The 23,322-nt window shown below is 42.3% G+C and overlaps 1 protein-coding gene across 1 annotated transcript in view; it reads left to right on the top strand.

Moving 5' to 3' along the window:
- Positions 1–3,312: 3,312 nt before the first annotated feature.
- STUM (stum, mechanosensory transduction mediator homolog) overlaps positions 3,313–23,322 on the top strand; it is a 28,611-nt gene continuing 8,601 nt past the window's right edge. The window contains exon 1 of the mRNA XM_082758182.1: positions 3,313–3,502. Coding sequence (XP_082614308.1) covers positions 3,316–3,502 — 187 coding nt within the window. The 5' untranslated portion in view covers positions 3,313–3,315. The remainder of the gene's footprint in view (positions 3,503–23,322) is intronic.

Raw genomic sequence — 23,322 nt, 5'->3', positions numbered from 1 at the left:
GTCATCTATCCAGAATCTATGTAGCCTGGGAAATTCAGCAATGTAATAATCTCCACTGTAAACACCCCTTTCAGGATTTACAGAACGTTTCCTGTCCAGTCACCATTGCACTTGACTCAACTCTCATTTAACATACCGGCTATATTCTTCCCATGGGCAAGAATAACTCAAATGGAGATCAGCAAATGCAGCACTGATCACATTCTAGATTGAAAGGAACTTAAGCAAGTTTTTTGTTTATATGACAAGAAATAATTTAAAATAAATTTCCAACTCCAGCAGGAAGGACAGGTAAGAAGCAGATAAATCGCAGGATGAAAATAAATATATCTTGGGGAGCAGTGGTTCAGCCTGATAGTACAAAAACCTCTTTTACAGTTAGTTGAATTGCTGAAATAAATGAAGAACCGGGGGTTGCTGGCCTCCCTCCCCACATGTCTTTCCCCAACAGGTCATTCACTCCCTCTGCATGCTACACATATCATCTCTCATTGCCTGAGAAACAGCTTCTGTCATTATTGCTTTCTTGGTTATGCTAATTTTCACTTTTACATTCTCATCTCGTGCCAGAATTAGTTGGGTGCATTATGCTTCAAGTGAAGCTTTGCTATTTCCTCTTTTGCTGAACAAGCTTGAAAAAAAAATACTGTTTCTCTCCTATTTTAATTCCTAATAGCCACAGAATAGCGCTGTGATTTGTAGCTCTCTGGTGCATGTCTGTGTAGTATTTATAAAATGGGCAAGTACAGTACCAGAAAATTAAGTCTCATAAGAGAGATACAGACTTGGCAGCATCAGAGAAAGTTCATATTGCAGTAACTACTTAACTGTGCATACATAAATCTTCTCCTGACCATAACAAAAGACCTACTGAAGAATATGGGAATATCGGGCCTGTCTCTACTGACAGAAAGCAGAGGACACAGGTTCTACAGCTTTTTTTTTTTTTTTTTTCCACACCTAAGAGAGATTTCCACACCTAAGAGAGGACTCAGTGAACAGTCATCCTATGAGCTAATTCCACGGGAAACCTTGGAAGTCCACTGGGCTATATCACAAAACAAAACAAAAAAAAACACCTCTGATCCTTACATTTCACAGCCCATCAGTTACCTCAAGAAAGCAAACTCAGGCAAAAGCTTTTGTTCTCAGCACATCTTGTTGACAATGTTAAACTCTTGGTGAGGATGTCTACACTTTGGAAGACACCAGAGAGCTAATGCTGTTCCACAAAGAGGTGGACAAAAGCTTTCAGCACAGACCAGGGATCAGGCAACTATGTGTAAGAGAATATAAAGCTCCTTACACTCCACATACAACACTCTCCATCCCACTGGAAATCCCTGAGCTAACCAGCAGTGCTTACTGCTTCTAACTATTCAGATGTGACCCGTATTGCAGTAGGTGTTGACTTCAGCTCAATTGACAGTACAAAGCTCTGGAAAATTGTAGCAGGGAGACAAGGACTGAAATGCTCGTACTTTTTGGACTTGTAACTCATTTTTAAAATTAGTCCTTCCAGTCAAGGCGTACAACAGTATGAGGAAGACATGCATTTACACTGCTCTCGTGTCAGTAAACAGAAGATCTCATTCCTCACAGCTGTCAAATAGGTGCCTTTCTCCAAGATCAAAAGTTATATATGCTGGTAAATCAGCTTCTCTCAGCATCATGAGATAAGGGAATCTTAAGAAAGGGGAGCAGCATATGTTTTTCTATTTCACAGCTTTCTGAAAAGACCATCTTACAAAATATAACATTTAATGCTGTCTGAGCCAGCTTTTACTAAGAAACAGAAAGTATTATATAAGTAGCAAGAAATTTGATCTGAGTCGTAACTTCATTTAAGATGGAGCATAGAATCATAAACGCGTTAATGTTGGAAAAGACCTTCAAGATCATCTGGTCCAACCATCCCCTTGCTACCAATGTCACCCACTATACCATGTCCCTGAGCACCACGTCCAACCTTTCCCTGAACACCCCCAGGGATGCTGATGCCATGCTGGAGCCTGGAGTATCTCCTGGTGATCCTGGTAGTATCACATACTCTCAGGACAGAGCAGAACACAGCCACAAGTGCCACCATTAAAAGTTCTAGGCTAATAGAAAATTGCAGAAAGGACAAGACTTTGTTATTTTGATAGAGAAAAACTCCAAACAGAAGATGAATTAATAAATATGAAACTACTGCTCCCTCTAGAATCTGTGCAGGATTTCTGTGAGATTTGGCACAAAGAATACCCTTCAGCTTGATTTGTCAGTCTGAAGTGTGTAACAAAACTTGTCTGAAGTCTTGTGAGTGGAGGATATACTTGCGTACTCTGTAAGCAATAAGCTTGGTTCTCATCTGCACTAGGAAGGGTCCGCTGGGTCAAATCCAGCCTGATGGAGCAGCCTGACATCTGTGAGATGGGAACGACGTATGAGGTCTCGGTGCCATTACAGTCCTGTCAGCACACCATCTACAAGTAGTACCGGGTGAATAAAGCATTCATCTGCACAGAAGCGTACTTCTCCCTTGAACCAGGTGATCGCAGAATGGCTGGGGTTGGGAGGGACCTCAGAGATCATCTAGCTCAGTCCCCCCTGCCATAAATACCTATCAGGAATTCCTCTAGGGAAAATACAATTTTAAAGTGTGCAGTAAGACGCTGACTACTTCTCATGCAGGAGTCCTGTATGCATATCACACTTACGCTCTGTATCAAGATTAATGCCTTTAATATTTCCCCAAGTTCCTTTGCTACGAGCCGCCGAGCCTCGCCATCATTTCTAACTACTGACACATTTCGAGCCCTATTACCACTTCCCATTTTACTGTGTGCTGAATAAATACCAGCCCTACAAGAGGACATTTCCCTTCGCAGTACTGATGTGAACGAAGACACATTTCCCCATTATCCCAAGCCACGATCAACTTGTGGGGCGCCTATTATTTTCTCTCCTAACACTTGTGGCTCTCCCCCCTTCCCTTCGACAGCGCTTTTTCAACCCACAAACGAGCAGCGAGCTGCGTGGGCTCCATTTACAGCCCCTCTTACACCTGCAGGCAGCTCTTTTTACATAAAAACACGGGGGGCAGGCAGCGTTTCTTGGCGCTGCGGGGAGGGGAGGACCCTGTGAGGCACCGGGCACTGGGGGGGGCGCCCTGAGGCGAGCGGGCTCCGTGAGGCGCCGCCGGGGCGGGAACGGCCGCGGGAGCGCGCGCGCGGCGCCGAGGGGGAGTGGGGCGCCCAGGCGGGGCCGCGCAGCGCCGGGAGCGCGCAGAGGCGGCAGCTCGCAGCCCGCCGGGGCAGCGCCGAGCGCCGGGCAATGGAGCCCTCGCCCAAAGACGGCGAGAGCGCGGCGGCCGCGGAGCCCAGCCGGGGCGCCGGCTCCTCCAGCGGGGTGGTGGTGCAGGTCCGGGAGAAGAAGGGCCCCCTGCGCGCCGCCATCCCCTACATGCCCTTCCCCGTGGCCGTCATCTGCCTCTTCCTCAACACCTTCGTGCCGGGGCTGGGTAAGGAGCTCCGGGGCGCGGCGGCGGCTTGGAGGGTGCCTGAGGCGGGCGGGGAGCGCGCTCCCGCGGCGGGTGCCGGGACGGGGGCTGCGGGGGGCGCGAGGCGCGCGCGCGGCCGTTGGGCGCCTCAGGGCGCTGCCGCCGCCTCCTGCCCTGCCCGGCCCCAAAACTTCGCTGCGGTGACGGGACCGAGGCACCGGGAGACATGAGGCGGGTGGCCGGAGCCCTCCGGGCACGGTCTGCAGGAGTTTGCCGAGGAGGCTGGCAGGGATAAAGCCCTGAGGGAGCGAGGCGAGGAGCTCCGCGGTACGAGGTCCCGAGTGAGAGGCTGAGGTAGCACGGTTGTAAATTGGGGCTGTGTTTTTGTATTCTAGCGGTAAGCAAAGCACTCCCTTTAAAAAAGAATCGAACAAAGAAAGTCCATTCCTTGAATCTGCCACAGTCCTGGGCACTGTTTCAGCTACTGTGGCTGTTACTGGCACTTTCCCTGCAGGAGCAGCAGCACCTCGCTTGTCCCGTACTTTAAAAGCCCTGCCCATCTTATTATTTTCAGGTGGCTTAATTCCTTAATGAACCTGGAATTCTTAATCATTCTTAACGATTAAAGCATCACCTCGGTCTGGGTTACTATGTGCAACGGGTACAAACCATCACTATTTCTGTCTGCCTGCTGTTAAGCTACAGGTGTGTTCCTGAGGAAAACGTTCACCTTCTTAAATCCCTCATAGTGTTCCTGTAGAAAGAGTGGCATTGGTATATATGCTTCCAGATGTAATGCTGCACCCTCAGGTGTGTTATTTTCACAGTCCTTAGTGCAGACACCTGAAGATCCCACGGTGATGAATCAAATAGAAACTCCCTGGTTCGGTACTTCCATGAGTTTTTATGTTATTGTCACGATTTCCCACCACCTTCAGAGAGAGGTTTTCAAAAGCAGAGCTAAGTGGATGTAGTTCTCCATTGCACTGAAGATACTATATGCTCACTGTAGACAAGGAAAAAAAATCACAGAATTGAAGGGGTTGGAAGGGACCTCAAAAGATCATCAGGTCCAACCCCAATGTTGGTTGGACCAGATGTAGATGGGGAGACTTACAATCCCTTTTCCTACCACATTTGAATAATATGATATGATTTTGATATAAAATGTGCTTTGCACAGCACACTAGAAAATCCTCTCTGTCCTTTCCTCATCCTGGGAGGGTAAACCCTTTAAGCTGTCCTCATGCCAGAATTGGCTTGAGGTATAGTTATCTGCACAAGCTCTCCTCTGCTGCTGGGCTGTTGGAGATAGCCAGTGCCGTGCCTTCCCTCAAGTGGAAGGGAACCATAAAGAACGGCAGTAGGCAGCGCTTCCTTTCTAAAGACTGGTGTACAGGGCTCCCAGTCCATGCTGGCTTGAATGTTGAATCTGGATTTTGCAGCCCTGCTGGTTGCATTATCACTGTTTGGCTGGACCAGCTCCAAGTCGTATTATTTTGCGTGCTTGTTTAATTTTTTAATGACCTTAGATTTTTTTTATAATCCATCTTCCTTTTGATAAGCTGTTCTTTTTGACTGCCTGTAACTCTGTTCATCCTGATCATCTGGCATGAAAGTAGCAAAACAAACTACAACTTAAAAAATAAATAAACAAATCTTCCATGTGGCATTCTCACAGACTGGCCAAAAGCTTTGTTTGGGAGATGCATCCCTATGCAAAGCACAGCACTTAGTCCATACATAAATGAGCTCTTCTCTTAATGAAGCTGCTGATGTCTTATACATTTTCCTAAAAAATTTGCTCTGAGATACTATAACCAAGTAGAATATGACTGTGTACAGTCTCAGCCAGATCTTGTCATATATCACACAGCTTACATGCAAGGGGAAACAGGAGGGATACAAATCTGCTGGTAGGAATAGTCAGGGTAAAAAGAGATCTTGTGTCAGTCTCACACTTTAGCTGTCTCCATGAGCTGAGCAGCACTTACAAAATAAATATTTGCGATGATGTGGAGTATTTACATCTAGCATCTGAGCCTGTTCCTGTAGTACAGATTTTTAACATGTTAAAATGATGTTTCACAGGCTTCTTAGATATTTTCCCTGCTTAGGTGGAGAGTGTGACTTTGTACTGGTGATAACAGAAGTTCTCTGTTTTCCAGTCCTCAAATTCTGTTCCTCATCTGTTTTGCATGTAGTTATAACTGATCTGTAGTCTCTGCAGTGCACTTGTAATAGAAGGTCAGAAGCCACCAGAACAGGTGAGGAAATAGGCAACGCTGAGTAAATCCAGTGTTCCACTGCTTGGAGCCCAGTCCATTTGATGTGCTCGTTAGTGCCTAGTACCCCAAACAAGTAATATCCAAACAGAACTTGTGCACTGTTGCACTACCAAACACACAGGAGGTCTCTTAGCATCTGAAAGCCTCTCCTTTCTTCAGTTAAATTATCTTTTCTACGTTATGGAAGTAATCTATGAGGGTGAAATCTGAGAATTTTAAACATCCAGTTTATTTTTCCTGTATGCTATTTATGTTTTGCTCTATCACTCTGTTTGGACAGGAGAAGTAATACTTTCTCTTTGTTTATAATTTTTTTTCCTACAATTGGGTAATTTTTAGGGTTTTCTGTAGTAACCCAGAATTGCAGTTTTTAAGATGCATTGTAAACTGGGTTTTTGCATAAACATTAGAAAATACTCATAAGATTTTTTTCATATCCAGGGGATATGTTAAATTTTTCCCTGACAAAAATTAAGTTTCCACACCAAATGCCATGTAGAGAAGCTTGATTAGCCCATCTACTTGCAGTCTGCTTTGTGGAGCAGCTTTGAGATTGCACGCTGCTTCCATTCATTACGATAGATGCAACTGCTTGGTGATGTCCTGGATCAGGATTTTTCATGGTGTGCTGTGGTCTTCCTTGTATGCATCTGGTAGGGCTGCAGGAATGAGCTGTAAAAGGTGTCCCTTGTTTGGGTCCATAAAAGGAGGAGTTGGTATCCTTACGAAGTGCTCTAGTAAATGCTGTGGTTCTATCAACTACCAGTCTTCAGCTGTGTCACAGGCAGCCTGCCACGGACTCTGTGAACCTGTAGTTTGGCATAGGGCTTTCGGAGAAGCCTCTGGGGTCTCAGGGCTAACTCATACCCCACCAAGCTCTGCAGGATGGAAGACAAGGACACCAGCAGAGGTAAATGGTGGTGTATCCTCTGTTTTTCAGTTTCCCACAGGACTGAGCAGCATGCATCTCCAGCCGATACGTGCTGCAGATGGCAGCTGAAAGAAGGGTCTGTCCATGCCCTTTAGCTTGCAGACTGCGTTCTCCTGGAGCTGCCATGTGCCAGTCAGCGTGGGAGAAGATCTGGCTCTCTGTCATTCCCTGAGCTGATACACAGTAATCTTGCCCTCCTTCCTATCCGTTTTGCCTTCTCTCAACATCACATGTGTGGGAAGAGGGGAAAGCAAAAGGGGAGAACGGGAGGAAAATATGAGGAGTGGAATTATCTGAAAGCGTGAGGTATTCTCCAGGATGAATCCCTTGTGTCAGGAAGAGGGCAGACTGTTGGATCACAGCCTGAATTACACATGAATACTATTTTTATGCAAGGAGTAACTGAAATACATAGTATAACGTTAGTGGAAGATAGAAGAGCAGCCTCTGATGAGGCATGAAATAGCCAGGGGTGGAGATCATGAGGGACAGCCTCTCACAGCCAACTAGAGAAAAAAGGGATGATTCCCAGACGGCTCAACCTTTTTCTTCTGTGGTGTACAGCTCTCCTCTTCTTGGGTGTGACAGCTCCATGTAACATGTCTTTTGTTTTCTGTTTATTCTGCTGCAGTCTTGATAGACTTCAAGGGCTAGACCTTCAGCTGTGTAAACTGCAGTGGCACCATTGGCTTTAAGGCTTCATTTATGCAAGATGAGCATCTGAAGAATGGTTCTCATTAGAAGCTAGTGCTGTCTTCAGCAGAGGGATCTATATAAAGGGCTGAAAAGAAGTGTAGAACACCACTTAGGAAAGCTGCAGGAATTAGATCTGTCTAAACTTATCAATACCCATTTTATTTTTCTTCATGGAATTGTAAATAGATGCCTCAAGTAAATATCCATCACTTCCATTATTGAAACAAATTAATTTATTAAAAAACAAAAACAAAACAAAAAAAAAACCACAAACACATTTTCTTATATATAGTAGGGCAAATATTGCCAAAAAGAAATTGGGACTTTCAACTGTCTGTTCTTTAAAACATCAAGCTTTCTTTGGCATTTATGATTCCTTTTATTCTTTTTCTTTTCTATGGACATGCAAATGAATGAATATGGGTGATTCACACCCTTTTTTGTGGAAAACAAAGGTTTTTCAGGTGTTCCTATGAATTTATGTTTGTGAACTTTACTGCTGGAATTCCATAGCTAATGTTGCCTTTCAGCCTGTGGTGCACAGACCACTGGCAGTCTGCAGAAACAAGCTATTTTTTTTATGAGAGCTTAATTAAGCAAAGCAAACCTACTGTCGGTAGACCTTACTCTACTTTTTTTTTTTTTTTTTTTTTTTTGTATTTTCTCAGAAAGTGGTCCATACATTGAAAAGATCAAGAAGTTCTTTGTGGTAGTTTTTTCACTTGCACATGTAATGTAGGAAAGGAGACGCAGGGAAAGATGTGTGTATTCACAGCTTGCTGCTCCCTGGTATAGCAGCAGTGGTACCAGCTGTTTGCTAGGTATTCCTAGGGTTGCATCTCTGCTAAGCGCTCTGCCATAGCCCCTCAGTTTTAATCCAGTGTCCATGAAATACAGGAGGGTGAGCCATTGAATAAAGCTGCTTTCTGCTTTGCAGTTATATTTTATTAGCTCATACTTACCTGAATACTTAATGTATTCTTTTCCTTCCTCTCTTTCCATTGTTTAAGACTGGATTCTTTCCTTGTGTTTATCTGCCTAGGCTTTATGCCACATCTGTGCATGCCTTCTTGTCATCTTCTCTTGCTTTACAAATGCTGCTGCTATGGACATACACAATGCACGCACAGTAACACCTTGTTCTTGACTACAGTCTCTGTCATAGTCCAAATATTTAGTATTGTTTATATTATTTGGTCAGTTTTTGCTCTTCACTCATTGTGGTTGGTAAAAGTCAGCTGTTGAGTGCTGCTTGTGTTTATAACAACTTTTTGGTTCTTTTCACTGTCAAGCTGCACACTACCTAACGCTGCTGCTTTCTGAACTGTGGTCACTGCCAGACCAACTTAACTGTGAACAAATTTCTCTCCCTTCCCTCATGCCTTCTGTTTTCATCAAAATAGAAGATGAGAACTGGCCAGAGACATTTTTCACTGCTGTAGTTTCAGCAGTTCTGTGGATGTATTCATTACTTAATGAACACATAAGGAGACAGGGTTTGCTCAGCATCTTGCAGTCTGGCTTGACAATGCGATTTGGACAGATGTACATGAAGATTAACAGTGCAAGTAGGAGCAGACAGAAGAAATATTAAATGGCCAAGTGAACCAACTGAATTTTAAGGGCTCTGGGAAGCTGTTCCAGATGAATGGTGTGACAAGGAGAAAAACAGAGAATCAAGCCCAGAAGGAGAGGAGCACAGCCTGGGAGAGCACATTAGCAGAGATCTGGTAAGAAGGACAAAACTAGAAATTCCTACAGAAAGAGAGATGAAGAATGAAAAGATTTGAAGATGAAAGCTGGATGAAAAGAGTGCTTTAACAGATGAATTTCGGCTAACAGGTGAACTTGAATTGCAGGATAAAGGTGAGTTGTTCCAGTGCTCTGAATCAGTGGGCACCAGAGGTATTTAAAAACGTTGATAAAGCACCATTGCCTGCAACAGTTCTCTTCCATTTTCTCTGGTCCACCATGAAAAGATCATTGAGAGGTTGTAGAGTTGTTCAGGATAGTCAAGGGAGCAGGAACACAGGTTTCCCAGGCTCTTCCCTACCCATCGAATCACATGCAGTGCCCTAACAAACACTCCCCTAGGGGGGCAGAAGATGGCATAAAGTAGAAAAATTAATTTTAGAATACATGTACAGTTTTGTGGAGAAATGAGATTGGATGGTGACAGAATTCTAAAATAGTCCCTAATTTTGTAAAAAGGACAGTAATTTGCACTGGATTTATGAAAACTTTCATTCAGAGATAACCTGGAAAGAAGAAATACAAAAGAGTTTTCTTATTTTCTATGAGAGATAAAATCAGTCTGACATAACATTCTTTCATTTGTCTTTAGACTTGTCTTCATTAAGGAGCTCTACAACTTCGAAGTTACACAGTTGCAGCATTACAATGGATGTATATGGCCTTGGTTGTAGCAGTATGTAAAGATGATTATCAGTGAAAATGCTTTGACTATGAAATGCAAAATGAAAATATTCTAAGAGCTTGAAAAAAAATCACAAGCTATTCTGTGTAGTTATATTTCACTGGTTGATTTCCATTATAAAGTTATAAACTTCCTAGGTTTCATAATGTATAGAATCAAGGAGAAAATTAAGCAGACAGAACTTGAAATTTCCAGACTAGTAAATATAAATGAGATGTTTGATGAAAGCTAATTGGTAATACACTAACTTAAATGAAAAGTTCCAGTTACAAGCATACCCAAAGGATATGCCCAGAGGGGATAATGATTAAATCTTGCTGGAGGAAACAGTGAATGTGATCAATAGAGAGACTCTAGGAACATAATTGTGTTCACTGCAGGGATTCAACCTATACTGCATTTCTAACTTCAGTAATGATGCTTATGCAAGGTAACGTGACTAAGGCTGCCATCTCTGGGAATCTGAATTTGAACATACCACAGGTAATTATCCAGCATCTCACCAGCTTGTCATTTATCTAGGCTGAGTTCTCAACACAAACATTGATGAATATCCACACAAAGTTACAATTTCTCTGTCAGCTTGAGTTTGTGGCTAATCATTTTGTACAAGTCATAATAGTGAAAAGTTTCTAAAGAATGCAAAGCCTAAGTGGTCAAATTCATCCTGAGAAGTGGGGGAAAAAAAATAATCAGCTGAACCAAATGAGTATGCTGTTTTAAAGAAAGTCTGTACATTCACAGGTAAGCGCTATAAGCCCCTGAAGAGCTGAGATTTTAATGGAGATTAATAAACTAAATTATAATGAACCATTGTTACAAGCTTTGTGTTAAAAAGCTGAGTCATATCACAAAGTATGAATGGTAATATATGAAAATATTGTACTCGAGACAAAATAAGCCCAATGATGTTAGTATCTGTCCAGCTGAAACTGAGTTTTGCTGTTGTAGTTTAAAATATTTATAGCTATGCATATCTATTACATATACCAGTATGATAAGGTGAAATTTTTGGCTTAAGGTGATTTCATATTTACGTAGGTAGAAAACCATTTTTTAATATCTGCTTAAGTGCATTCATGAAAGAATTGATCTTAGATTTCATAAATGTGTTTTGTTAATTTATTTTTAAAATACTTGCAAGACCTATTCTGTTGCCATGACAATTTAATTTCCATAAACATGATTTTTGTGTGTGTGAATATTCAACATCGTACTTGATGTGTTGTGTTGGGGAAAGGAGATGGTAACTTGACACTGCAGAAATCACTGTGCTAAATGGCCCATACAGTCATGGAATGGTTTGGGTTGGAAGGGACCTTGAAGATCATCTAGTTCTAACCCGCCTGCCATGGACACCTCCCACTAGATCAGGCCACCCCAAGCGCCATCCAAGCTGACCCTGAACACTTTGAGGGATGAGGCACTGATAACTTCTCTGGGCAACCTGTTCCAGTGCCTCACCGCCCTCATGGTTCCCTGTCCCATATAAAAGAGAGAACAGAGCACAGGTACTACAGTCATTGGCAATTCCAAGTACAAAGCCACTTCCCTGTTTTCTCTCTTTAAAGCCAGAAGGTGATTTTGTATATTGACATGCACCTGAGTATTTATTTCATTCAGTCCTCTACACCTCTCACACATTCCACAGTCAACATTTGAAATTGATTCTGCTGGCATTCCTTTGAAGCTGACTCCTTGAGGAGTCAGAAATAGATTTCATCCTATTTACATTGGTCAGCTACACGTTAAGCTGGCCGTTCTGCCTCAAGTGGTAGACCCCTTATATCATATTTGTCACAGAAGGCTAGTGTTATTTTACTGTTATGCAAAGGTGCAGATAGCTGCTGAAATGCAAGGCAGAGCTTGAACCAAGCTATCATAGAATATTCCGAGTTGGAAAGGACCCACGAGGACCATCAAGCCCAACTCCTGGCTCCACACAGGTCTACCCAAAAATTCAGACCATGAGACTAAGTGCACAGTCCAAATGCTTCTTAAACTCCGACAGGCTTGGTGCCACGACTATGTCCTTGGGTAGCCTGTGCCAGTGCGTGACCACCCTTGGTGAAGAACCTCTTCCTGATATCCAGCCTGAAGCTGCCCTGCCTCAGCCTGACACCATTCCCAGGGGTTCTATCACTGGTCACTAAAGAGAACAGATCGATGCCTGCCCCTCCATTCCTCCTCATGAGGAAGCCGTAGGCCACAATGAGGTCTTCCCTCAGCCTCCTTTTCTCCAGGCTGAACAGACCAAGCTGACTTCAGCTGCTCCTCATATGTCTTCCTTTCTAGGCCCTTCACCATCTTAGTAACCCTTCTCTGGACACTCTCCAACAATTTAATGTCCTTTTTGTACTGTGGTGCCCAGAACCGCACACAGTACTCGAGGTGAGGCCTATGAGTGTATGTAGAAGAATGTGGGGAAGGAGGAAGAGCTTATCTCTCTTCTCCTGTCTCATCGCCAAGATAGAGGCTCTATGGCAGTGTTGTATGAATGTGCAACATAATGCTTACTCCTAGGCAAGGATTAAAATCATGGCCAGCCAGGAGAATACTACATTCTTTGGGTTGGTCATTTTCTTCCAAATCTGAAGAAAAAAGTTGTCTTCCCTATGACACCAAGTCATGGGTTAGCGATAGAACTCAGTAGGTCAGGTTGGCAGTTGGACTTGATGATCTTGAAGATCTTTTCCAACCTAAATGGTTCAATGATTCTGTGGTCATCTGTCTAGCCATCAACCATTCTATGTCACCAACCCATCTGGATACAAATGACTCCTTAGGCACAAGGTTGCCAACAGGCAAAGTCTCATTTCCAAAGTGAAGACCCACTGGAGCCACTTTGGATGTTAGATTTAAGGCAACATAGTTAGAAATAGGATGTCTCCTTCTGTTGAGTGCAGTTGATGTTTAGTTGAAGCCTGTGGTGGAGACAGGAATGGAGTTTAGACCAAATATTAGTTCCCTGGAACCACTCTTGCTTGGTAGCTACATGGTGAATCCTTCTTTTGCTGAAGCCACGATAAATAAGTGTGTTATTGACACTAGGTAGAAAAGCTTTTTGTTCTGTGTTAGCTGAAATGCGGTACACACATCTCAACTGAAAATCTGTCTCATGCTTATCTGTTCTACTCTCACATCAGTGCTTCTCCTGTGCATTCTTTCACCGCTAATTTAAATCTGTGTGTGCTAAGGCAGAGCTCATCAGACACATCTTTATAGTTACTCTTAGGACTCCAGATCACATTGCTTGGTACAACAATCAGCAGAACCAGAGCAGTACAGGTACAAAGTGTTTCAATTTCAAGATAAATCCACCCGTCAGAACTCTTAGGTCCTCAACGTGCAGAGCAACGTGGGGTTGAGCCTCTAGAAACATTTCTCACATCTGCTCACCATTTTTGTTTCTTAATGTAACATTTATCAAACAAATCCATGGTGTGATGACACATTAATAATGGAAAGAGGACTGGGCTCAAACGTAAGCACTAACATAAGTTCACTACTCGAGGCTGCTAGTGTGAACAAGTGTTACTGTGACAAGGAGCTTCAGGGCTGAGCTCATCATATTTAAAAGCTGAGAAGATTCTTCCTAATTTGCATTAGCAGTAGGAAAGCCATTAAGAATTATATTTCCCAAAATAGCCAATTACCAAAGCTAAAAATCTGAGGCTGTGGTATCACAAAACGTATTCTTCTTTCTCACTTACAAATGTGGTTTTAAATATTTATGGCACTTATCATAGACTAGTAAATGTTCTTTAGTGTATTTTGTGAAAGGAATAATACCTAAGTGACATGAGACCTTATTCCAGTGACTGTGATTGTCTTATGTTCACTATGAACTGGTGCAAGAAGTCAGTAGCTCAGCAAGGTTTTACTACATTAATTCAGTAGTATTGTAAAGTGCAGACCATGCTTGAGGCCTTTTATGATACAGAAATATGAAGGAAGACTTGTGTCAGACTTAGACTGTTGGTAGTATGAATAGAGAAGTCAGGGAAAATAATCTGAGGATTGCTCAGGAAGATGGTAGCAGAACTGGCCGCAGATCACACAACCATACTTTGTTACCTTTAATCTCTTCCCAGGAAACCGTTTTTAATAAACTACCTGTATTACTCTTGGACTTGATATTTGTCACGAAGCAAGATGTTTGTGCCACATCTTAGTGAAAATGCTATTGACAAGTACAACGGACAGGGCAGTTAGTTCTTATGTGCTGGTTATTTCCTTGCATTATTCTGTGATCTGCTCTATGCTTGTGAAAGCACACACACTGTCTTGTACACATGAGAGGGGACTTCAGCATGTTTTACTTAGTACATGACCCCTCCATCCCCCAAAAAAGCACAACACAACAACACACCACTGATAATCCAAAACTACCAAGTAAGCTAGTTTGTTTCGTAGCATATATACAACTCAGAGTTGCCATTTGAAAGAACACTAATTTGTATTGTTCATTATAATATAGCACTAACAGATATTTGCAGTAAGTAGGCTCCACTGGATCTCATCTACACCGCAGTTGCATGCGGAATGAGTTCTTACTGTGACCCTAAAATGTACTGTTTTAAAATAGATTTATTACCTATACAGCAGTGTAGGTCACTGTGGCACTGTGCAGACAGTGGGAAAAGAACGGGTCCTATACCAGTAGGTTGTGATAGAAATGTAACCTCAAGAGTCAGATCAACGTTAAAAGAAATCTTAATAAAAACATACAATACAGTGTAATGAAAAGAAAAACACTTCCTCGAGTTGTATTTCTAAAGACAGAGTCTTAAAGGCACAGTTGGGACTTGTTTCTTAGCAACAGTGTGCATCTGAGCTGTGCAGGCATTCTCGTGTTGTAAAAAGACACCCTCAAGAAGAACGGTAACATGAAAGGAGCTAGAAACATCAAATTTAAGGGATATCATCCTGCAGGAGCATTTTATCAGCATTGCAAAACCTTGTATCCAGTACTAGATGTTTCAGAGGAAGATCTCTGATGGACAGAGCTGAATGCAATAACCTGCCTGTAGCAGAAACTCCTCCTAAAGAAGTTTACTAGCTAGCTGATGTACCAAAACAGAAGATATTAGTATTTTTTATTCAAAATGGCTTAACTGTAAATGTTCTTTTTAATGGAAATATTAGATAGTATTAATCTACCTGTATATCTGAGTTGGTTGCTGTTATAGTCTGTGAGGATGAATTAGACACTACTGGCATGTGACTCATCTCTTCTGTAAAACAGGTAGTGAATCACACCCTCAGGGGTCCTGTCCTTTTTTTTTTTTTATTAACAAAAACAACAAAAAAAAAAATGCAAAGGGAGCTCAGAGTAATGGCTCAGATTGAGGTACATACCTGGCAGATACCTGAAGTTCGCTGAAGCTACCTGATAACTGGTTTGAGTGAAAAGAGGGCCTGGGTACACATCTAGCAGCCATTCAAGGGCAACCAACCACAGCATCTCCCTGATTCCTGCAGTGCTATTATAACCTCTACTATAGAGAGCTACTATACTTACTAATAAGGGTGACACGGATAATAGAGATATAATATCTGTAACTGTTCATTGCCTCTCCTCCTCTTGGTTCAGCTTGCTTCACCCTCGCCTGCCAGGACAATGCCTGGCTATAATCTTTGGTTATGATAAATGACATAGGGTTGCCCCCTCACACTTCTTCTGACTTCTGAGGTATCAACATTGCATCAGAAGCTTGACTGTGACAGCTTAAGCAGTTACTGCAGAAGTAACAGAGCCTTTGCCATGCTATAGCTGGAGATTACTCTATTTCACATCAGAGACAGCAGAAGAAAACATCTACTGGGACCTCAGTGCAAAGCCATGGTTAAACTAAGTTACATTTAAGTTTGGGTAAGCTTTAGTAAGACTTCACACTGAATCTGCTGTAGCACAGATACATGTTCCTTTCTGTTAACTCTGATACAGTCTTACAACCTATACTAAAAATAAATTAAATGCCTGGCAGCTGTTGCTCTTCAGCCTCGAAGTCCTTGTACAGTTACACAGAATAAACACTTGATTATACACCATTAGACCAGTTCTGATCTCCTAAGTTAAAACCAAAAAAAGAGAGAAAAGGCACCATTTAAACAGAAATACTATGACAGCACAGGAAAGAGATTTTTCAGACAAACTTGGCCTTCTTTTATACCCTGCAGTACCCTAATTTTCAGGTACACCCTTCTCTTCAGAAATGAATAGATTCCTAATATATATATTAGGATATATATATAATATATATATTTGCATTGTAGCTAAAAGCCTTGGAGGGCAGTGAAGCTAAACTAGGAGAGCCAGAATTTAATCAAGTACCTGACAACTCTTTCACTATGACTTCGGGCATAGTCTTAGGCTGGAATTCCTTGATTTCAATGGGAATTAAATGCCTAAATATCTTCAAAGGACTGTGCTTTAGCCTCTCTGCCTTTCTTTCATTCTTCAGAAGGAAAAAAAAAATGGTGGCATACATAATTACACAGCCTGCGCTGGGGTATCATTAGTACTTAAAGAATGCTGTGATAAAAAAAAGAACTAGATGAAGTGCTGCTGTTGCTTAGCACGTACATTAGGAGAAAAGTAACAGTACGTTCAAAACAGAATAAGTAGAAAAATATATGCAGTTATTGGCATATGCTAAAAAATATCGAAGGATTGTAAATAGATTGGAGCCAGACATTTGAGAAGGGTAAGAACTACGTCCACATTCTCCTCTGCTGAGTAGCATGGCTCAGCTTCACCCACTGGAAAATAAAAAGCACTTCTCCAATAGTCCAATAGATTTGTACTGCCTTAATCCCAGATCTGTAAATGTGGTGTTTCACATTGATCACATGCATGGTACCAGCTCTGCCAGTCTTGGGTCATTTATTGAGAAGATCAAACTTTCCCACAACACCAGGAAAGGGCAGGGTAATATGGCCATTGACCACCTCTCTGGGTGTGGCCTTTAAGCCAATTTCTTATTCACCAAATGGACCACCCTTCATCTCTCTCCAATTTAGAGATCAAAATGTTGTGTGGAATGTGTCTCAGAAGTCCAGGCAGATGACATTGGTTGGCCTTCCCTTAACTGATGCAGTCACTCTGTCACAGAAGGCAACAGAATCACAGAATTTTCTAGGTTGGAAGAGACCTCAAGGTCATCGAGTCCAACCTCCAACCTAACGCTAACAGCCCTCCACTAAACCATATCCCTAAGCTCTACATCTAAACGTCTTTTGAAGACTTCCAGGGATGGTGACTCCACCACTTCCCTGGGCAGCCTGTTCCAGTGCCTCACAACCCTTTCAGTGAAGAAGTTCTTCCTAACATCTAACCTAAAACTCCCCTGGCTCAACTTAAGCCCATTCCCCCTCGTCCTGTCACCAGGCACGTGGGAGAACAGACCAACCCCCACCTCGCTACAGCCTCCCTTGAGGTACCCATAGAGAGCGATAAGGTCGCCCCTGAGCCTCCTCTTCTCCAGGCTGAACAAGCCCAGCTCCCTCAGCCGCTCCTCGTAGGACTTGTTCTCCAGGCCCCTCACCAGCTTCGTCGCCCTTCTCTGCACCCGCTCAAGCACCTCGATGTCCTTCTTGTAGCGAGGGGCCCAAAACTGCACACAGTAGACAACCAGAGTGGTCAGGCATGATTTGCCCTCGGTGAAGCTGTGCTGGCTGTCTCAGATCAAATCCTTGTCCTGCATGAATTCTTTACGTATCGTGCATCTCACCTGCTGTGTTCCACCTGTACCCAAGGCCCACCCATGACTCTCATTGTGCTCAGCTCCCAGGCTCAAGCACACGTTGCTTTTACAGCAGACAGAAATTCCTCTTCTATGTGAGGAATGGATTTGGGGTGAAAACTCTCATGATCTCCATCACACTTCTTATCCCTACACTTCCCCTTTCTCCCCATCTATCCTTTGTGCCAACTCACTGCTGCCTTCCCCTACAAGGAGCTGCTGTAGGATAGTGGTTCCGTTTGTGGAGCACAATTACAGGCTTGAGGTCCCACAGAAGGCCATTCCACCTAGGTTATCTCACTGTCTGATCACCCTGCTATCTCAAATACCCGTTCGCTGCAGATGGCTCTGATACCCCTGAGCGTCAATGGTCCTGTTCCAGTCTGTCTCCAAGGACAGTTCAGTGAGATGCTGTTGCTTTGTGATGTGGTCCTAATGCACTAAAATCTCTGGACTTCATGCAGAACAGATTTTTCTCTAGAAAATACTAATTGTAAAATTTCAGGTGATTTTTTTTCATGACTGTATCTGGTTAGACAAATGTTCCTCTAAATTACAATAACAGGCTTCTGCTATCAGATTATATTTTTAGCTAACTATGCTACCCAGAACTTGCTTATTTTTTCATTGCAGGCACAATAAGAGATGGCACAATAGATCTAAAACATCAGATCATTGCTTTTGAACAATACTGTACCAGAAGTATTTTTCTGTAAAAAATGCTGTGTTTTTATTACTAAAATGAAGAGAAATGAAATACTCCAGCATTAAATAACCGCACATTTTTAGCTAAAGTGTAGGAAGCTATAATGCCTGCAGAAATACACTTTAAGCATCTGTAGGGATTAGTGTAAAGGAATAAGGAATTGTAAGTAGGAAGACAGTATTTTGATATAGCAGTGTACCGGTGGTCCACTCTTTCAGAGAACATGTAATACCCCATGCTTTAAGGTGGGGAAGGAAAAACGCGGACTCAGCACTGTGTTAGTGAACACCCATCTTTCTGCCACTGCTAATTGACTTTGAGCAGGACAGAGTGCAGCCTTCTGTCATTTTGATGTTTAGAACCACAGATTTCTACATGCATAAGAAAAATCTGACCTATTTTTTAGTCTTACTAAGAAACGGTGAATTGATTTAGCCTTTGTAAATTCCTAAAACAGATGGGGATTTTTATTAACTGTAGAAAAGAATTTGTTGCACCAAGTTACCTAATGTCACACAGAAACTATGACAGATCCCTAATTCAGGGGTAGGGGTTTTATGTTGCAGTAATATATAAATAAGAGCAACAGATGCTCATCAGTTGTGAAATTAAGCGGAAAGCAGTTGATATGGTGTTTGAAAGAACTGTGGCTGCAACAGGCAATAGTGGTTGAAGTAAATTTAAGGAAAGAAAAAAGTTTGAACTTTGTATGAGAGAGGAAGAGGAAAAGTATTTGGGGTGACAAGTGCACAGCAAAAGGAAGGGGAGTATACACATATAGGATCAGATTTCTAATTCTGCTTGAATTTCATGGATACACATTTATGGTAGCCCTGTACAAGTTCATGTTTGAATCTCATTCATTGGCTTCACACAAAACAGCAGATGTCTATGCTTGGCCTGGCCTGTTATCCAGAGGAACAATCTTTCTGGTGTTTGCATTTCTGAATTGCTGCCAAGATCAGGTTAGACCTGATGAGCCAAATTAATCCCCAGTGTAACTCCCAGTGGCAGCCATTGAATTTAGGTTTGAAATGAATCTGAGCCCAATATAGGTTTTTGGCAACAGGAGAACAATAACAGAGGAAGGCTAGGTGGATGATCCCTCAGCTGAGCATGCCCTTTCAAGAAGGCTTTTCTCTCCTTGCTCAGAATTTCTTTTCTTCAGGACAAGGAGAATCTTTTGAGGTTCACATATTGCCTACTACTACTGGCCCAAGCTGATGCACAAGTAGCAAATGTGAATTCCCTTTCCTCTACAAGACTGGTACTCCCTGAGAAGCAGCCTTGTTTTAGAAACCACTATGAAAAATTGGGTAAGAAACCAACGTAGTGATTTCCAGTTTATCGAGCTGAAGGACAGGCAGGAGTAGAAAACCATCAACTTAGTTTAGGTTGTGAAGTCTTGTGTTGCAGCATTAGTCCTGGTTTTCAGGATTGGCTCCCTGCCCCCAGTTTGATGGCTTCTCCATAAGGACATTTTGAAGTCTAAATTTTATCTCAGCTTCACCCTTTAGCATTTCAAATAAGTGTTTCTAGCAGTCTTGCATAGGAGAGTTGAACCATTCCACCATTGCCTCTAATCTTCTTGTAACCCCTTCAACATGAGAATTACAAAAGAGAACGACAGGCAGGATAAAGGTATAACAATTAACACTTTGAGACACTTTCCTCAGTACATCTCACTCGATACAAGTCTTCTCTAACCTCTGAAAAAAATATATCCTTGATTTACTGTATAAGAGAGAGCACTTGCCATATTTCACTCTGAATAATTACTTGCTATATTGTGATACTCAGTTCTTTGTAATATCTGCAAACATATATGCACTTTTATATAATGCCTACCTGTAGCTAGATGGTTAATATTGGAAAATATGTGGTAAAGGGAAAAAAAAAATCTGTCCTTTAGCTGAAATCAGTGTAAATCAGATTCTATTTCCTGCAGGTTGGGAATAGAAGAATTTGAAGAGATGATGTTGTACAGCCAGAAGCTGGCTGATTTGTTTGATATGAGCATGCACGCACATACTTAGGGGGTAACATAAAAGAGTGGTTTCTGTGTATTGAATGCTTGCCTGCTTTGGCATGATTGGCAACTCACAAGCAGGATTTGTTTGGGGCTGCTGACTGCTGTGGAAATCATTGCATCTGATACTTAAAAAGCAGAAGAGCTGTTCAAAAACAAATGGGAAGTCATGAAGTGCTCTGTGTTGAAGAGCCATTAGTTGTGTGGTGGCAAGAGGACGTGGCTCTGGAGAAAGAAACCAAGATAGTCTGAGATGGCTGCCAGGAAGAGGGAGTCTTACTTCAGTTCCTAAATACAGGAACTGAGAAAGCAGAGATTAAACAGACACACCATGTCCTTATCACATATAATCTTAATTATTTAAAACAACACCTCAAAGAAGTTTGAGAGTTCCTCTTAGGTAATGCATAAAACACTTGGAAGTAGTAACGTTAACATCTTAATTGTGCTACTGCAGCACTACAGAATAAAGCTGAAATTCAGAATTACTTTGCAAGTGCCAGAAAATTGGAGCATGATTTAGTAAATAAAACCAGGGCTGAATTCTGGTCTCCTAAATCATCTCCCAAACTCCTGAGTTCTACACTGCACCTCTAGGCTAGAGAGTACAGCTCTACCATATCCCCTTCAAGTCCTTCTTTGAGACTCTTCAGCTCATAAAATGCGTGTACTGAATTTTCTGGATAAAAACACCTTTCTGTTAGTCTCCTGCATACTCATCACTGCAGACATCCAAACATCTGTGTCACAGTTGTTTTACATTCTCATACTACTTAACAGATAGCTTTACTTGCAGTGATTTTGTAGGCCGGTACACTTTATTGCACTTCCATTTCAGCTATCTTGTGCTACAAGCAGAACTCTAATTGCTCTATGTCCCCATCTAACTTTCTGATAAGATTAATTCTCTCTTATGTCTTGGTAGTCCCTAGTTAACATAATTTATCCTCATAGTTAAGGACTCCAGAGTATTGCACCAAGGTGAAACTCATTGTTCAGTGCATCTTTCAAGTAGATAATTGTTCTTCCACAAGCAGAGCAAATGCTGTTAGGTAGCTTCAAAGGACTAAATTAGCTGCAAAGCAGTGAGCAGAAAAATAGAAGAGGAGGCAACACGACTACACACCTAGCCTTGAGCTGTGGCTGCTTGACTCACAGACAGACAGGACAGATGGACCTTTACACTTTTATTTTTCACTGTTATGCAGCTCTTATTTCCAGGGCACTTTGGGGACTGGATGTACCAGAAAACCAAAAAGCTTTCTTTACAGATCTCATGGCCACTCTGAAGTAAGGATGGGCTCTCTCCAGACATTCTGCTCTTGAAGGTTTCAGGCTGGTAAAGTTTGGATGAAAAGCTGTGTGCAAGTTATTTTGATATCAGTAGCAAAAAAATAAAAATGGCTCAAGGGTTGTTTCTGGATTTATGCCAACAAAACAGCAAAGTAACTTCTGGAGGTGTTGAGAATAATGAATTAAGATCTTAAGATTGTAATCTTAAAAATAAGATAGGGAAGATAGGGAAAATAAGATAGGGGAAGGTAGTTTTTGTCTCCTCAGTTCTCCTGTCTCTTGGATCCTGAGATCCTGCAGTGGGTGGGTACAGAGCATCCTGTGACTAGGGGAGCCATGGCCAAGTGCACAAGTTCCTGCTTAGCTGGTGGCAAAGAGGAGAATAAGGCTTATTACAGAGTGTAAGAAGGACTTAATTTATCAGCAGACAACATGAATATAAAAAATCTGTACAGCAGCAGACAGAAAACTAAGTGTATCTGTTCCCATGAAGTAGAGCTGCTTGGTTGCTGATAAAATTACAGAGCAGCGGGGCTGCGTTCGCTCAGAGAAGATGAGCTTATAGTGAAGAGCCGTATGCCATAAATGCTGGTCATGCCTTTTTTTTTCCTATATACTTATTATTATAATTGGAAGCCAATTACATTATTTCAACGATGACATACTTAAGGAGGATGCAAATTTATGAAAATTCTCTCATCATTCCACCAGAAAAGAAGAAAAAAAGCAAGCATCAAGCATAAGCAAGGCTGCACTGTCTGGGACCCTTTCATAGCAGTTTCTCTCACTGACAGCAGAACAATGGACACGCTCCTTCAGCCTCCCCGGCTCTTTGTTCCCTGTCTGTGAAGCACAGACAATCTGTTGCCTGCTTCATGACAAACACCTACCTCACCTACTGCAGAGCACCTCTACTACTTGTACTAGCTTTAACAAAGCCTGACTAGCCATGGGCAAGAATCAAGGCAGATTCTTTTATGTAGAACTCAGTCTGCTCTTGCTAGAGTGCTGCCTAGACCTGAGTTATGACTTCTGGACGTCCCACAGAGCATCTCGCTACACGACTACAATCAGCATCACGATGCACTGAACACCTTTCGTGCTACTTGGGCAGCCAGGGATCCCAAGTGACCCACACAGAAAACGGTGGGAAGGAAAGATGCCTGTTAGCAAGGCATTAGGAAGAAGGTGGGAATGAATGACAGATTATTGCCAAGTACAGGGTTGATCAGAGTGTCAGCTAAAGAGCGGCAAATAATTCCTCCTTGTGGCACATTATCTTAGTAATACGTCAAAAAATGATGCTTCTGATGTGGAGGGATTTATCATAAGCAATTATTTTTTTGTGACTGCAGGTGGTAGGTAGCACTTGTAACACCCTTCCCATTTCCTATATGGATATCTGTAGAGTTTCTGGGTAATATTCTACATCTCTCCCCTTCCCCCCTTTTGGAAAATTGCAAGTCCTCCCCAGTGGTTGAAACTATTATAAAATGTGATTCAAAAATATGAGTGGCAGTTCTGGAACCACATAGTTATATAAAGGAAAAATAAAATAGTTTGGGAGGTGGGCTGGTACAGCTTGCAAACACAGCTCAGCAGCAGAGTTCTGGCAAGAGCCTGAGGTCCGCTGTGCTGCTGCAGCTTACACAGCAGGGCCCTGCACCACAGTTCAACAAAAATACTTCAGTCTTGAGTCCAGGCTGAATTTTA

This window comes from Aythya marila, assembly GCF_965140915.1.
Source record: "Aythya marila genome assembly, chromosome: 3".
NCBI classification, from domain to species: Eukaryota; Metazoa; Chordata; class Aves; order Anseriformes; family Anatidae; genus Aythya; species Aythya marila.
This window is presented reverse-complemented; position numbering and strand designations above follow the sequence as displayed.